A 15,523-nucleotide genomic window follows, 5' to 3' on the forward strand; every position below is an offset into this window, starting at 1 on the left:
CGACTCGGTCGAATCCATTGATTTGGTTAGAAATTTTTTAACTTGGTTTGTGTCAATTATTTCAAGATTCTTAGATTTTCAACCATTGGGTTTAAAATTTAAGGGGTAGAATCTGGAGGGGTGACTTAGTTCGCAAAAGACCAATGCTTCTCTTCTATAGAGGAGCTGAGGAGGTCAAATTTGAATACTCTCGGGACCAGGGGCGAAGTTCCTTCTATATTAATAATTAATTATATAAAAACTCCCCGCGCAAATTTGCGTAAATAAATCGATCTTCAAGTAAGAAGTTAGAGTTTGAATTTCCTTCGAAACTAGGAGCTAGACCCCAATTTTATATCATCTAATACATTCTTCATAATATATAAAAAAATATACTTTGTTACTAAAAGGGTTAAGAATGAAAATTCATGCATGAAATAAATTATAATCAATTTTGATAATTGACCATAGTTCTTAGATCATTTCTTCATATGGAATCAGCTTGAGCTCAGTTTAATGTGAATCAATATTAGTTTGGATTAATTCTAATCCAAGAGACAAAAGTCAATTCAACAACTGGGTTTGGTTTTACACGGCACAATCTTGATGATTGCAAATAAGAATCTGAAGGATAAGAATATTTTAGTCAGAAAATCACCTTTTATTTAATTTTGATAAATGCTCTACATTTATTTCACATAGCTGTATATTTTTTACCAGTATTTGAATTTTTATTATTTGTATGTATGAAGAAAAGATGGGATTTCGATACAATTTAATGCATTAATCTCTCTATATATTGCTCTTCTGAGTTCTGACCTCCCAATAATGGCCATATAAACACTCAGAGTAACTCTTAATGCTATGAGGAACTTAGGGGGTGATTCTTGTTAACCTGCACCCATGATTTTATTTTCCGCTTCTTCTCCTTTCCAACCTTATTGATTTTTAATGGAATCCTTGTCAGAGAATGAATGGCTGCCAAGCCCAAATCAGTCTTCTTATATTTCGGTTGTCTGTAAGTACTCTCATTTCTTTCTTGTCCCCCTACCCCCTCTTCTTGCTGTTCTTTCTCTCTCTCTGTGTCTCTCTCTATGTTATACACACATATTTAGCTTATTCCCATTTGTTTGGAGTTTTTTTCTGCAATCCGACCCAGTTAAGTAACGAATGATGAGGTTTTGTGAATTGGGTACTTGATTTTAGTGTTTGTTTCAGGTACCCATCTTTGATTTCCAGGCATTTATCACTTCAGATTTTCTGGGTTCTATCCAATTTCACTGTAGAGTGTTTGATGCGTCAACCGGGGTCTCTGTTCTTTTCTTCTTCCTCCTCGGTCATTTCTCCCCCTTGTTTGGTTTCTTTGACCACTAGTTTTCTCGCTTGGTTCCTGCTCTTTCTGTCGTAGAAGGAAAGCATTATAATGGACTGGTGAGGTAAGTAGTAGAGAAAACGTCTCTCTACTTAAAGAGTGGTGGAGATTACAAAGAGGGGAGAGAGGCGGAAGCGAGAAAGAGTAGCAGAAGAGTGTGGGAAGAGGTTATATGGACTGGGATTTGAAGACGCCTTTGTGGGATTTAGCAGAATTGGAGAGGGAAACCATCCCCAACTTGAATCCGCGTATTGGGTCCAGTGACTTCGGAAGCCAGAAGTCTAATGGGGATTTCTCGGTTGATTTAAAACTCGGAAGGCTGGGTGATTTTGGAGATGGGTCTGTTGACAAGCTGAAGGACCAGAGGATCTCAACAATGGTGTCTGCTTCTCCTTCAAGTTCTTCCAAGAGGGCTCGGGCGCCTAGTATTGCAAACCAGACGGCTTCGTGTTTGGTTGATGGGTGCACTTCCGACCTCAGTAACTGCAAAGACTATCACAGACGCCATAAAGTCTGCGAAGCCCATTCTAAGACTCCAACGGTGATGATAGGAGGCCAGGCGCAGCGCTTCTGCCAGCAGTGTAGCAGGTACGAATCAACACTGGAAACAGACAAGGATGTTTGGTTTACTGACTTCATTCTCTCGATAATGTCTTAAGTGGGTACAAATTAATCTTTTATTCAGGTGATTTATGTAATTCTCTTTGATTTTACACTGTTTTACTCGGATGCTTGTTGAGCAATGCAATAAAGCCCCCTTTTGGATTGAAAGCTCTTGGTTGGCCAATTGCAATGCGACTGCTAGCTGTTTTCTTATACTCTCACAGGTTACCTGGAGAAACAATAGAACAGAATAGAAAACTGTTTCCGGTACTGTTTGTAGATCTTTTACATGATGACTTTCAAAACTAGGGTTTGTGCTGGACAAAATTGTCTCTGGAATGTAATATATTTTGATTTCCATGGAAGTTTCCATCAAATCCTTTCGACAATTCCTTTGGATGGTGGGCGCTCGCTTTCTCTGCATGGATTACTGATTTGGTACCATTATGTTTCACTTAATTTCTTTTTACTCAAAAATGTTACCTCTTGTTCTAAGGTCGTTTTCTCCCCTTATTGCTTACTCTAAAATGCAAGGGATATGAATTGCCTGTGTTATTTCTTATATTAAATTGACTTTGTTTTATTTTGATATTTTGAATGAGTTATGGTGGTAGTGTGCTGATCAAGGATAATATGTATTCTTGATACTTAAGGTTTTCAGGAAAACTGTATTCACCAAAGCAGATTTTTTGTCTATGCACCCTTAACATCATTTGTGGCCACACAACTTTTTGTCGGATGTTTGTGCCCCCACCCCACAAAACCCCCAATTCTCCAAATTATTGCAGCCAATTGACATAAACACAACCCTGTCAAGTTATTTCAACTTAGGTAAAAAATACAATTCGTATAATTTTGCTTGAAAGTTTTATCCTCCTGAACGCATGAGTTTTGACTTCTAATTTGGGTGTAATATTTGCTGGTTTTGATTGTAGGTTTTATCTTCATCTCATCTGTCTGTTATCAAGATCAAGTACTTTTTTTCTCGATAGAATTTCAAGTATTTTATGGAGAATGCATCATGGTTTATTTGATTAGAAACCTCAATAATGAGGACAATGCAGTAATGTCTATTATGTAGATATCATAATAATCATGTGGAAAGGTTTTCAGAGTACATTTTTGTTTGTTTTTTTGGATTCCCTTGTCAATACACACTTCAGGTGCTGCTTACTTCTTTAATGTTTGTATGTCTTTCAGAAGAATGGTTAAGTGGGTAAGAAGTGTTGTCTGGATGAAGTAAGGGGGGTCTTAGTGTCTACTTCATAGATGTAATTTTTAAAGGGGGATCTTAGTGTTTACTTCATAGATTGAATTTTTTTCTTCTTTTTCTTTCCTTGTAATACAATTAATTAGTTGTTTTTGAACCAGTGCTACTTTGAGGCACCTCAGTAATTGCCAGCAGGCATGTTTTACAGTTACTACATGATACCGTGTAGTTGAAGTGATTTTTTCCTTCTATGTATTCAGTTTTAGGATCTGCCGTACAAAGTCTCCTTTGGCAATGATCGCTTTTGTTGTTTATTATCCCCCCCTCTTCTATCATTCTAGGTATATGATTGAGGATGGGCCTTGGTGCAACTGTGAGGTTGCTCCATTGTGATTGAGTGGTCATGGTTTAAGTTTGGAAATAGCTTCTTTTCAAAAGCCCCTTACCCCCTCTGCCCTCCCCAGACCTTGCAATGGCAGGAGCCTTGTGCATTGGGCTGCCCTTACATGATTACACATATAAATTCAAAAAAATAGACTTAGGTATTTATTTATCCTATCCCTGTTGTTCAATATGAGATGCTTCTGATGTTTGAACCATCCCTCTTAGTGTTTTAGCCCAATTGTTGGGGGCATAATGCTAACACCGCCCCCATTTTTTTTGTCGTTTAATCAACATCTGGCTGGCTATTTCCAAGTCGCTATTCTGATTCATACTTGCATCTAGATGTTCCAGTGATGGGAACCATACATGTTTTTAATTTTTGTTTCTGATTCATGCTTCCATCTAGATCTCATTTTACAACTTTCTTCTATGGTCTGTTTGGAATTCTGTTGTTGTTTTCTTGATTAACATAATCTGTGGTTACTCCTCTACAATTACCTATTTTACATGCTCATTTTCCTTACAAGCTAGCTGTTTCTGTTTTTTTTAATAAAACTCCTTTAAAATTTTCTTGGACTTTTCTTTATTGGTTTCTTTCTGGTCATAAGCTTGTGGAGCACTTTTTGATCACTTATAGGTTTCACTTGTTAGTGGAGTTTGATGATGTGAAGAGAAGCTGCAGGAAGCGTCTGGATGGGCATAACCGGCGTCGACGAAAGCCGCAGCCAGAATCCCTGTCTATGAATTCTGGAAGCTTCTTCTCCAACCACCAAGGTTTGGATTTTTGTTCTACAGAAGTTTAATGTTTTTAACATGGTTCATTTTCAGTACATAGTCCAAAATCTGTTCAATTTGATAATTCTTTCTGGTTGACAAATTTTCACTTGAAGTAGGTTAAGAATCCCAAACCAACTTAAATGAGCATTCCATGAAGTAGCTAAATTGATGGACAATGTGTTCCAAGTTATCACTACCTTGTCCAGCTTTTCTGGATGTTTTTCTCTGGTTTTCTGAGTGTTACTATTGTCATATTCTGGCTATTATCTTCTTAGCTTGGCCTACTCAAGTTGCATATTTAACCTCTTGCTTGGTTCCTGTTGAACGTGTATGTTTTCAATGTTATTGAAGTGACTTTCTTGTAAGACAAAGTTGTTTTTTCAGAAAATTGGTCATGCCGAGACTGATATTGGATTTTGTTTGTCTAGTTATGTTTCACTTCCTAACTGAAGCCATTTTCTCAGGTGGGGTGGAGTGCACCTTATATTTGGATGATGATATAGAATTTGTACTCATTGTTTTGCCACCTACATGTCGAATTTTCAGTTCCCCCTTCTTTTTTGGCAGCTCATCCTTTCGTTGTCAGAGTTGTAATTTGTAAGGAGACCAGAAGTTATTATTGCCTATTTGGAGGTGGTCCTGATAATTGCAGTCGATTTGCATTTGTAATCACATCTTCTCTATGGAGAAGTTTTGCTGTTACGTTTCTGATCATTTACAAAAAGATCTTGATACTTATGGTCCCTTCCTCAGGGAGGGACTTCTGAATGGTCTGGATCATCTAAAATCTCTCTTGGTTGCAGTCTATGCTTTCTTCTGAATACAGGGATCATTGCTTGCTAATTTTTTTTGTTCTTCATGTGTAGTTGACATGTATCTGTTTCTTTGGATTTAGTATTTGTTCTTCTTCGTTCAGGTTCCAGGTTGTTGCCATATAACAGTCCACAAATATTTTCTCCAACTTCTATGGTGAGCACGACCTGGACTGGAGTGGTCAAAACCGAGGAAGATGTCACACTTTATAACCATCACTTCATCAACAGGCAGAATCCATTTACTGGATCATTTTCTCACAACTACAAAGGGGGGAAACAATTTCCCTTAACGGCAAGTAATGCCACAACACTAGCAAATCAAACAGTCCCTGAAGCTTCTGTGTGCCAGCCACTTCTTAATTCCATTAGCTCGTCCCAAAGTGAGGGTGGTAGGAATTATTTCTCCAATGAGTTATCTAGAGTCCATGACTCGGATTGTGCTCTCTCTCTTCTGTCATCACCATCAACACAGACTTCAGGAATCAGTTTGGATCACATGGTGCAGCCAGAATCCATTCCCCTGGCCCATCCCCTTGTTCCAGGTCTGCAGTACGGTGGCTTAGGTCGTTACCCTTCTGCACGGGTACTGGAGGATGAGCAGGTGGGTTCAGTATTGGTTACTGAAACGAGTGATGCTGATCTCCATTGTGAGGGGATCTTTCATGTTGGATCTGATGGTTCTTCCCAAAATGTGGGCCAACAGACACTTCCTTTCGCTTGGGAGTGGGCTAAACTCCGGTGATCGTCTCAATTGTGAATTGCTCAAGTAATCGTGTAGTAAGAGTTCTTGTTCCTTTCTGCATTTGGTGTCTGAGATGTTTCTGCCATAACATACTATCATTTACTTGGAATTGACCACCATGTCTTATCTCTTGGAACGGATTTTGCATTAATGAGGGGACTTTTTCAGCCTTAATTTTATACGACTGGTATAATCAAAAGGGTTACAATTTGTTGATTTCACTTTGTTGTCCTGTTGCTGAAAATATGTAATTAGGCTCTCTGGTGCTCCATTATTTTTGGGAGTCTGTTGCTTCATTGATTTTTAGCAGGTCCACAGGAAGTTCGTTTCATGCCGGCAATAATGCCTTGGTATGTTAGTAGATTGTTATGTTATGGTCAGACTGTTGACCTCATCACTCCAGGTATCAAACTTTCAGTTGGGTTTTCCCATTAGAAACTTGCTGATGTATTAGAATGCTGGAACCTCTGTTTAAGAAGGAAATACCATAACTTGCTATACTTATTTGATTATTCAGTTCTATGTAAATTAAGATTGTTTTAAATCTTAGCAATTGCTTTGGTTAACGTCACCCATTTACCCCTTCTTCTTTTTTTAATGTATAAATTTGGTCACCATTCCCTTCATTCAACACAGGCAGGAAAAGGAGTCTGAGCAGAGCTCTTGCAACCAATTAGAGGAGCATGGCCAATAACTCGGGCCTGAAATTGAGTAGGCCATTCGAACTAGATGGTCTGCTATCACGTTGGACCCCCTAGATACATATCTGTGCTCATGTACTCATGGGTATACTTTAGAGTTGGTAGGATAGCAACCTGATGTTCGAATATTTAAATGTTCTTTAACTTGATTTTCACATTTCTGAAATAGGAATTGGAGGATTAAAATCCTCTTCAGGGTCTCTTTTTTAATTTAATCTTGTGTTTCCACTTCCAGATATAATGCTTTTAGAAAGAAACTGTTGAAATAGATGGAAATCCAGGGAATGGAGTGAGACTTACCCTTCTTTTTTGCCCCCAAATAGGTACAAAACGGGAGAATGGAGGGAAACTCGAATCTAGTTAGACACTTAGATGACCCACAGGCTCATCATAATATATTTATGGTGCTGTCTGTGGTTGATGGTTGTCCAAAGCTTGGGGGTTTCTCTTCTTACATTCTAGTACTTTTTGGCACATCTCTATTGGAAATTAGGATTTATTTCTCTGCAACTGAGGATTTGGGCGAACCGCGGCTTCTGGAATTGGTAATGGAAAGAATGAATTGATCGATATTTGACTGATATGTTGGTGCTTTGACTTGAACCCTAAAATTTAAATGAAAAGTGTCTCCGTGAGTCCACATAAAGGTGTTTAACATGGATGCTGTTTTTTTATGGAAAAGATTCCTAGCATTCTTTGAATGAGTTTGGATCACTTCTCCCTCAGGAGAGAACATTGACGTTTTTCAGTGGTAAACAGGGTGGAAAAGGGGGGGGGGGGACCTGAAAAATGTGAGATTTTCCCTAAATCCCAAAATGAGCCCTATTACGATGTGAAGGGAAAAGTTCACTAAACCCCACAGAGGGGGGAAGGGAAGTAGGGGCCCTCCTCCACCCTCTTCCCCCCCCCGGCCACATGTCCCCCTTTTCCCCCCCACCTTGCAAACAAACCCCTAGTGGATCCTACATGAGCCCTATACGATGTGAAGGGAAAAGTCATCCACAGAGCACATGGGGAAAATAATTCAGTGTTCAACCTTAGTGTGGATCCTACATGAGCCCTACATGATGTGAAGGGAGAAGGCACCAGCACGGCACATAGGGCTCACCCGATGGGGGAAATGATCGGGACTTTTTTGAACTTGAACCTCATTTGTCCAAACTCTTCCCATATGGAACTACACATCCAGATCACCTCTCTTCTATCTCTTCTTTTCTCTGCTTACTGTGTAGGCCTACTCCAAAGAAAGGATTTGGATGAGTCTGGATCACCTCTCCATCGGCAGAAAACAATCACAACAACAGAGGTGAGTTTCATATACGACCCATTGTGGGTCCCATCTCTGATTTATTTTTGTCAATCAAAGGTGGGTCACACCTTTATTATATGTTTGAGAAGCGTCAACAGGGGCACAAAGTCTTCTTCCCTGACAAGGAAGTGATCCAGTCTTGATGTTAAATATAGGGTATAAATGCAAAGACCAATCCTATGGGCACGATCGTTTTGCATCGACAATCTCAGGTTCACAAAGATCAAACCAAAAATAATTCAACAGAGATGGAACACCAAGACTGAACCTAAATTAATCATAATTGGTCATTCAATATTGGCACGGCTAAGGATCCGGTGTATAATGCTCAACTGAATTGAGTTTCTGCAGAGCTGATCAACCAACTGGTTCGGGCCAGAAAATGGAAAACCTACGAAATGAACCCGGCCATGACACTCCCATATGAATTCTTACTTTGTTTCTAAGAAGACACAGTTGACGAAGTGCCAATCTCTGTGATCAATACGTAGCTACATAATGAAAAAAATAAATGCTACAAAATTGGAAACATTTTAACTGAAGGACAACAAAATCAAAGATACTTGGAATTACATGGGCCCTATACAACACTGAGATCCGAATCCAAACACAAATAAAAAGTAAAAGATAGAATGTTTGAAGGATTGGCCAATAGACTGCAAGCTTTCTTTCTTCCCATTATTCATTTCTTTACCCTGAATAATCACATTACAAAAGTTTAGGGAAAACACTAAGTCGAGAGTAGGTAAGAGCAAACACATCTATCTCTGAGCATTTCTGCCCTGATATAGAATAAGTTATGAATAAAAAAAAACCATATAAACTGACATAAGAATTTTCGATCCAAATAAATCGAACCTTGAAATACTAGTGCTTGTCCTCCTTTGGTACATCTTTTTGAGGAACTTGAGACTCCAATTCCTTTGGCTTTGCCTTTTCTGCTGCCCTGAACAAAAAAGTAAAAAGGCTGTTTAGACAAGGTACAGAACAGCAAGTAATCCTCAAATTAACAAGGGGAACACAACACTCAAGAAGAGGAAAACTTACATGATTAGAGACAAGGACAGTATAAAAATCCTTGTTACCTATGCAGGTTTAGGGACTTGTAACACACAACCCAAGAAGTTTCACTAAAGAAATTTAACCTCAAAATAAAGATACAAACAATAAAAAGACTTTTCCCAACTAAATGGGGTCGGGTTCATGGATTCTTGCCTTCCAATCAATTCTATTTGAGGCCATACTAGATACAAGACCTAAACTATGCATATCTTTTCTTACCACTTCTCTTAAGGTTATCTTAGGTCTGCCCCTAGTTCTTCTAATTCCTTCGATTTGGATTAAATTGCTTCTCCGCATCGGGACGTTTAAGGGCCTCCATCTCAAATAACCTTCTTGTAGCTTATCATTTATCAAAGGTTTTTAACCTTAAAATAAATGTATTAGCTGAAAAAACTAGAAAAGAATAAAGAGAAAGGTTTTATCACATCCTGTAACCATGTGGATTGCCAAACTCGACAAATGAAATGCTATGCAACATGCGTAACAGTTGCTATCTATCTGCAGGGGGACCAAATAATAGCAACTGGTATTATTTAAGCATCTCCATCAAAGCTAGACCCCGCCAAAGTGATCCAGTCAATTTCCAATCACTAATTTTTCATTATACATTGATAAAACTAGTAGTAACGCTAGATCACCTATAATTCACAAAGATAAACGGCAGGAAGAATAACAGTGGAAGCACCATAATGAGAAATCACCAAAGATCACAGCAGCATTCACTTGAGCTTGAATCAGCAAAAACTAGTGAGACATGGTTCAAGGGGCAAAAGGAATATTATGAATGTGGCACAAAGACTTCAGAATAGAGATGATGTAATCCTACTTTGTAGGAGACCAACTAGAAGCCAGTATCCAGGATCTAACAATAGTGAGATAAGGTTCTACGGGGCCAAAGGAATAGATCTGGCATTACAAGTGTGGCATAAAGACTCCATAAGAGAGATGATGTAATCCTAGAAGTAAGAGACCAACTAGTAGCCAGTATCAAGGATCTACTACAAAGCAGTCAAATTCAAGTAGAACAAAACTAGGTACAGGGTCCACTTGAGGGCCAGAATTAAGTCATAGTTAGGTTTAGCAAACTAGATGATGGGGATTGTCTCAGCGAAAGATCAAAGTTCTGCAGAAATGTTTTGAAAGCTAAAATTAAGTTTTTGGCAGATTATAGTTAGGAATCAGATTTTGTGGGTGAAACCATGGTTCAGGGATTGAATTTGGGGATGAGGCTTGGATCAATTAGTGATGAGGGCCTTACGGGCTGTATCTGATCCAAATTTGAAAACTGTATGGCTGGTTAGGGCTGGGCAGATAATAGGCTTTTCATTTGAGGTTACTAAGATTGTCAGAATCTAGGGATTCAATGGATGGAAGGGGCTGCAAGTTGGGTTTGAAAGGTTTCTCATGGTGAAAAAGGCTGGAGGATGTTCAGTGACTGAGGTCTGTAGGAAACGGAAATTTAAAGAAGGGAAATCAGGATTTGGGAAACTAGAGGATAGAATAAGCTGAGGGGTTTACACTGTTGTGGAAGATCTTTGTGAATAGCAAGCTTGAGTGGTTGAAGATGTTTCTGGAAAGAAGAGAAGTGAAGAAAGAAAAATCAGGTTCGGAATGTCAACTCTGTATACATTGCTCAACAGCACAATAAGCCTAAGAAATAACTTATATTCTTTGTTCAAATCATCTCTAATTGATTTGTTTATCTATTTAATTAATTCTTTTTTTTGGAGGGAGAGGGTGTTCAATGGAAATGACCAGAATGATATATCAGTTGGTAGGTTGTATGGCAAGGACCTGATCAGGTTCAATTTTAAGTTATCAAGAATGAAGGACCTGGGAAAAAGCAGAAAATCCTGAAATTTCAACCAACAGATATAAGGAAGTATATCTGGGTCGCTGGAAACAAGTGTCTTTTAAAGAGAAGGGGAATAAAGGAGGGACATAATGATGGAAACAAGTGTCTTTTAAAGAGAAGGGGAATAAAGGAGGAACATAATGACAGAAACCATCACCCACAGACATTAATTGAAAGGAAAGTGACTAGATAATTGTGGTTTACTGGCTGCAACTTTCTGAGCAGCAAATGTGAAGACTGCAGATTCTGAAGGAAAGACAAGGTTTCAACCTACAATAGGTGATTCTGAGGTGCTGATCAGAAAAGATTCAACCCAAAGGAATAGTATGGTCACCCTATTAGTGGCATTATACCTTAGCCAATGGTTTGAAGGTGTCGCCAATAATTTATTTGCAGTACTATTTGGAAAACTAAATTTATTTGTTTAAGGGGCAACGGCCATAGGCCTCAGTAAAGATAACTCTGTATAACGTGACACAAAGACTTTATTGAATCATTATTCAAAAAAATTCAGGTGAAGGACTTACTGTCCACAACCCAAAACACAGGGACTGGGGTCAATGTGATAAATGAATCAGAAAATAGTGTATGAAACATTTAATAGTGGGGTGGGAAGCTCTTTTCCAACTACAGGGTAATGAAGTGACTACTAAGGAAAAATTGAATCCACCTACAGGCCCCAAACAGGAGTACAATTGGAGAAGGTTTTTTGTTTCCCAGCCAGGGAAAAGGGGTGAGAGTGTTGGTGGGAGGATTTGCAATATTTTATTGGACAAATTATCTAAAGAAAATAGATGCTATCGTTAGGTGTCTCTCCATGAATTAGGGGAGCTCAGGGTGGTTCAGATATTCATGGTAACACATAAGGAGGGATAATATTAGTGAAGCCAGTGGATCAGGATGAAATTGGAAATGCCAAACCTATAGTTTGGCAGGTAGATGGGGAATAAAGAATGGCTAGTGGGGAGTGGGAGCATAAAAATTAAATTACATCTCCCTTAAGGTGGCAACTTGTAATTCACATGTAAGTTAAATTACATTGAGGACAAATTTGCATTTTTTTCACTTTTATTGTTTAGTTTAAAATTAATTCTGTCTACTTGCTTTAAGAGTCAAGTCAGAATAAGTATATTAGAAAGAAGAAGAAAAAGAAGGGGGGGAGGGGGTGTGTGTGTGTGTGTGCAAACATTTTAAGTTTACCATGCCATAGTTTGTCTTTGTGGAAACTAGAGCCCACATACTTCCTCCATAACCCTACTTCTCTCCATCATATGGTTATTTTCCTAATGAATTTCCTACTGTGCTCTTCTGTGTTCTTGTTATTGTATCATACATTCTCTATTTTCATTACTATCTGAGTTTCAAACCCATAGACTGCCTTGATAACCTTTTAGTAACCAATTGACAACTTTTTGGAAGCTATAGTTATTTGCATCCGTAATGGTTTAGATCAAGTATTTCCTCTTTGGTACTAGATTGACAAAATTTGGTGCTCTGAGTAAGCAGTTTTTGATCTGTTACCTAAAACACGTAGTTCCTCCTGGCCTCTAACTTTAACTCAATTTTTGGTAAACATAGTCAATCGGGTGGGTACTGCTAAATGGCATGGGGTTTAAACATGACTTTTTGTTACGTTGGTTTAAGAGTAGGGCTCTAGAAGCTTTAGTAGGAGCTAAGAAATGTAAGTGGATCAACATCTCTTTATGGGATTTATGTACTAGAGCTAAGAAATGTTAAGTGGATCAACATCTCTTTATGGGATTTATGTACGTGTAATATCCCTCCAACTCAATAGATTATGGTTCATTTTCTCATAATAATAACCAACTTTTTTTTTTTTTTGGGGGGGGGGGGGGGTGTCAACAGAAAAGAAAATTCATTAAGTAAACGAATCCAAGATCAGAGACCTGGAAAGAAACAAGGAAGGGGATACAATAAAACAAGGTGGAATGCCCCACTAATGTCTAAAAAGGTCTGAACCGATTGGCTCCTCTAGCTAAGAAGTTTGCAAAAACATTTCTTGGCCTAAAAATATAAAGAAAACTAACAGATCTAAAGTCTGAAACAAGTTTTAAAATTTCAGAAATAAAACTTGAACACCACCAATCAAGGGAGGATTTGACTTCATGAAGGGCCTGGATTGCTGGCTTGAAATCTGAGTTGACTTGCACATCCGTGATTCCCAACTAAAATCTACTCCAACCCTAAAAACCTAGTTTCCCCATTCTTAAGAATTTCTTTGATTCTTCCAGTAACCACTTCCCATACTTAACCATGAAGGAGTCAAAAGACAAATCGTCACATCCTTTTAAAAGAAACACAGGACACTAAACAAACCATTAGTTTACATCTCAAACAAACCTTCATCACAACCCCTCCCATCCACACCTTCCCCCCTCCCCCAACCGGAAGGAAAAAAAAGAGGAGAAAAAGAAAGGGTGAAGGTGGGGGGGGGGTTGGGAAACAGTTAGTACATATTTCTAAATTCATTCCTTAAAGTACATGAATCCCTCCATTCCTAAATCCATGACATTTCAGTTAAAAATTATACTCAAGGATTAAACCATTGAACATACTGGTACTAAGAAAGGACTAGAGGATTAGAAATCTTTAGATGAAGCTCTTCCTGCATCTGAAACCAGCAAGTGTCGGCAACTTATTCCATAAATTTAAGCGCGCATCTGTTATTTCCAACATCTTACCAGTTTTTATAGAACTCTATAAGTTAGATTTCAACCTCTTACAGTGAAAATAGTCATAAGCACAAGTCAAGAACCCGACACAGTAAATTTTTTTAATAATCCTTCCAAAACCCACTGAAGTGGCAATCTAATTTCAAATGGTTACTGAGTCTACACTCAATTTATAGATTAGGTTTCTACACTCAATGCTCATGTGACCAAAAACAGGCTATGTCCCTCAAACTTTTGCCTTTATCAGTTATAAATACCTGAATTCACATAAAAAAGACTAGCCTGAGAAATGATATTAGAATTGTCACCAGATTCTGAATTTCAAGCTTCCGAAGAGAAAGTCCCTATTACAGTGAACAGCATATATCTCCCATTCATATGCATCTAAACATCAAATATTCACTAACAATATATCAAATAACAACAGAAATTAAAAGCAAACGAAAATTAACCAAACCCATTATATTACATATTCCCTATAGCTAGTAAACAAATTCAAAAAACAGCAATCCAGCATGAACTGCTGCTTTACTAAGGTGGGCAGGGGTGGAGAAATTGGAGTAGATCATCGAGACACGTGCACACACATCCTCCATACGCTTGTGTTGCCAGAGTCGCCAGTTTGGGTATTTAACACAGTTATGCCCTGCCCAATTCTGGGTTAAACAACCCAAACAGCCCCCCCCCCCCCAACTCTCTTCTTTTGATTAAGTCGAAAGCTTAAAGCCGCAGAATTAAACGTGATTAACAGTATCAAACATGGGAATACTATATGCAATGCATTGCCAACAGTTAAATCAGATAAAAGTCAAATTCCTACTTAATATGAAGAAGATAAGCTTACTTGGAAGCCGTAGACGATTCTTCTTCAAGCCATTGACGAATCTGGCGAACGTTGCGTCTGAAAATTGAAGCAGACTGCTTGACGTCGCTCCTGAGCAGTAAAACAACGGCGCTCACACCCGCCACCGTGAGGATGAAATTGGTCAAGGCCATCACGCCCACCACAGATCCCTTCCTTATACTACACAAATGACAAATCACGATTGCCCCCGGCTGCTATACGAAATCTATCTAAAATTGAAGATTAAAAACCTCTTTCCCAGTTGAGTAATCCAAATTGAAGAATCGCTCGTGCCGGGTAACGATTCTCGAGAAGATTTAGCCCAAGGCTAGGGTTTTAGAATAGGCGAATCTGATCGGAAATTAACCGATTCAATCGAAATGAAGGTAGATTTATTCAAATGGGCAAGATAAAGATGGATCCCCAAAAGGCAACATTTGGGGGCCCATAATAGAAATTAGTCACTGGTTTTTTCTTGTCAAAGTCAGGACCTTCAGTGATAGGGAATGGGCCAGCCCATTAACCCAAAAAAAAAAAAAAGTCCAAGAAAAAAAGGGTGAACAAGGGAAAAAACTGAAATTAAGGAAACTCCAACATTTTTTTTAAAATTTAATATCCTAGTAAGATTACACGAGCAAATACACATGGTAAGGTCCACTTGAGTTTTACATTTGACCTCCTTCTTTTATTTGTAATTTCAAGATGTTTTAGAAGGAAAGGTGTGGGAAGAATTGTTTTGTAGAGTCACGCCGACGGGAGCCGCAGGGCGGCGGGCCGCCCGCCCGAGGAGCGGAGGCGAGGCCGGAAGCCACAAGAAAGACCGGGGGCCCGGGGGGGACCGGCAAGGGGGGTACCAGAGGGGCCGCGGGGCCCGGCAGCCGCGGGCTCAACCCGAGCCACAAGGAGTGGGCGGGTTACGCGGCGGGCGGCCCCCCACGGGGCCCCGGGGCCCGATCACCGGCCGGGCGCGCAGGTGTTTTCGGTTCCCGTTGGTCCCTTCCGGATCGGTTTGAAATCAATTGTTACTTCGAAATGGATTCTAAGACGGAGTACGCTACTTCAGATGGAGAATAATGCCCAAAATAATGAACTTTATATATTGAAATCGATTTCTCCTAAGAGATGAAATATACTCAAAACTCCGGGAGTGAGTTTATTGACGTGTAAAATTGCATTT

At 39.1% G+C, this 15,523-nt stretch overlaps 2 protein-coding genes across 3 annotated transcripts; one reads left to right on the forward strand and one right to left on the reverse strand.

Annotated features, from left to right (window-relative positions):
• The first annotated feature begins 807 nt into the window (after positions 1 to 807).
• On the forward strand, positions 808 to 6,310 carry LOC149006293 (squamosa promoter-binding-like protein 16). Of its 2 annotated transcripts, XM_089166451.1 has the most exons (4): positions 808 to 997; positions 1,198 to 1,939; positions 4,186 to 4,322; positions 5,242 to 6,310. In XM_089166451.1, exons 2-4 carry the CDS (start codon positions 1,524 to 1,526, stop codon positions 5,880 to 5,882), a joined length of 1,194 nt encoding a protein of 397 aa, XP_089022577.1. In that variant the 5' UTR covers positions 808 to 997; positions 1,198 to 1,523; the 3' UTR covers positions 5,883 to 6,310. The 2 variants fall into 2 exon arrangements, with proteins under 2 accessions (XP_089022577.1, XP_089022578.1); XM_089166452.1 differs by lacking the exon at positions 808 to 997 and having other exon boundaries at positions 1,008 to 1,939; positions 4,231 to 4,322.
• Positions 6,311 to 8,056: 1,746 nt separating this feature from the next.
• Positions 8,057 to 14,713, reverse strand: LOC149006294 (uncharacterized). Its single transcript, XM_089166424.1, has 3 exons — positions 14,347 to 14,713; positions 8,751 to 8,838; positions 8,057 to 8,587 (listed from the first exon to the last, which is right to left on the reverse strand). Exons 1-2 carry the CDS (start codon positions 14,496 to 14,498, stop codon positions 8,760 to 8,762), a joined length of 231 nt encoding a protein of 76 aa, XP_089022550.1. The 5' UTR covers positions 14,499 to 14,713; the 3' UTR covers positions 8,057 to 8,587; positions 8,751 to 8,759.
• Positions 14,714 to 15,523: the final 810 nt, after the last annotated feature.

Source organism: Hakea prostrata, chromosome 8 (assembly GCF_041222555.1).
Source record: "Hakea prostrata isolate BN-2017 chromosome 8, UWA_Hpros_2, whole genome shotgun sequence".
NCBI lineage: Eukaryota > Viridiplantae > Streptophyta > Magnoliopsida > Proteales > Proteaceae > Hakea > Hakea prostrata.

Bases quoted from the DNA above. Each gene is read 5' to 3' on its own strand.
- LOC149006293 (XM_089166451.1), top strand. From the start codon at position 1,524: ATGGACTGGGATTTGAAGACGCCTTTGTGGGATTTAGCAGAATTGGAG. The intron at 1,940-4,185 runs GTACGAATCAAC...GATCACTTATAG, and splicing joins TTCTGCCAGCAGTGTAGCAG to GTTTCACTTGTTAGTGGAGT. The intron at 4,323-5,241 runs GTTTGGATTTTT...TTCTTCGTTCAG, and splicing joins CTTCTTCTCCAACCACCAAG to GTTCCAGGTTGTTGCCATAT.
- LOC149006294 (XM_089166424.1), bottom strand. From the start codon at position 14,498: ATGGCCTTGACCAATTTCATCCTCACGGTGGCGGGTGTGAGCGCCGTT. The intron at 8,839-14,346 runs GTAAGCTTATCT...TTTTTTGTTCAG, and splicing joins GAATCGTCTACGGCTTCCAA to GGCAGCAGAAAAGGCAAAGC.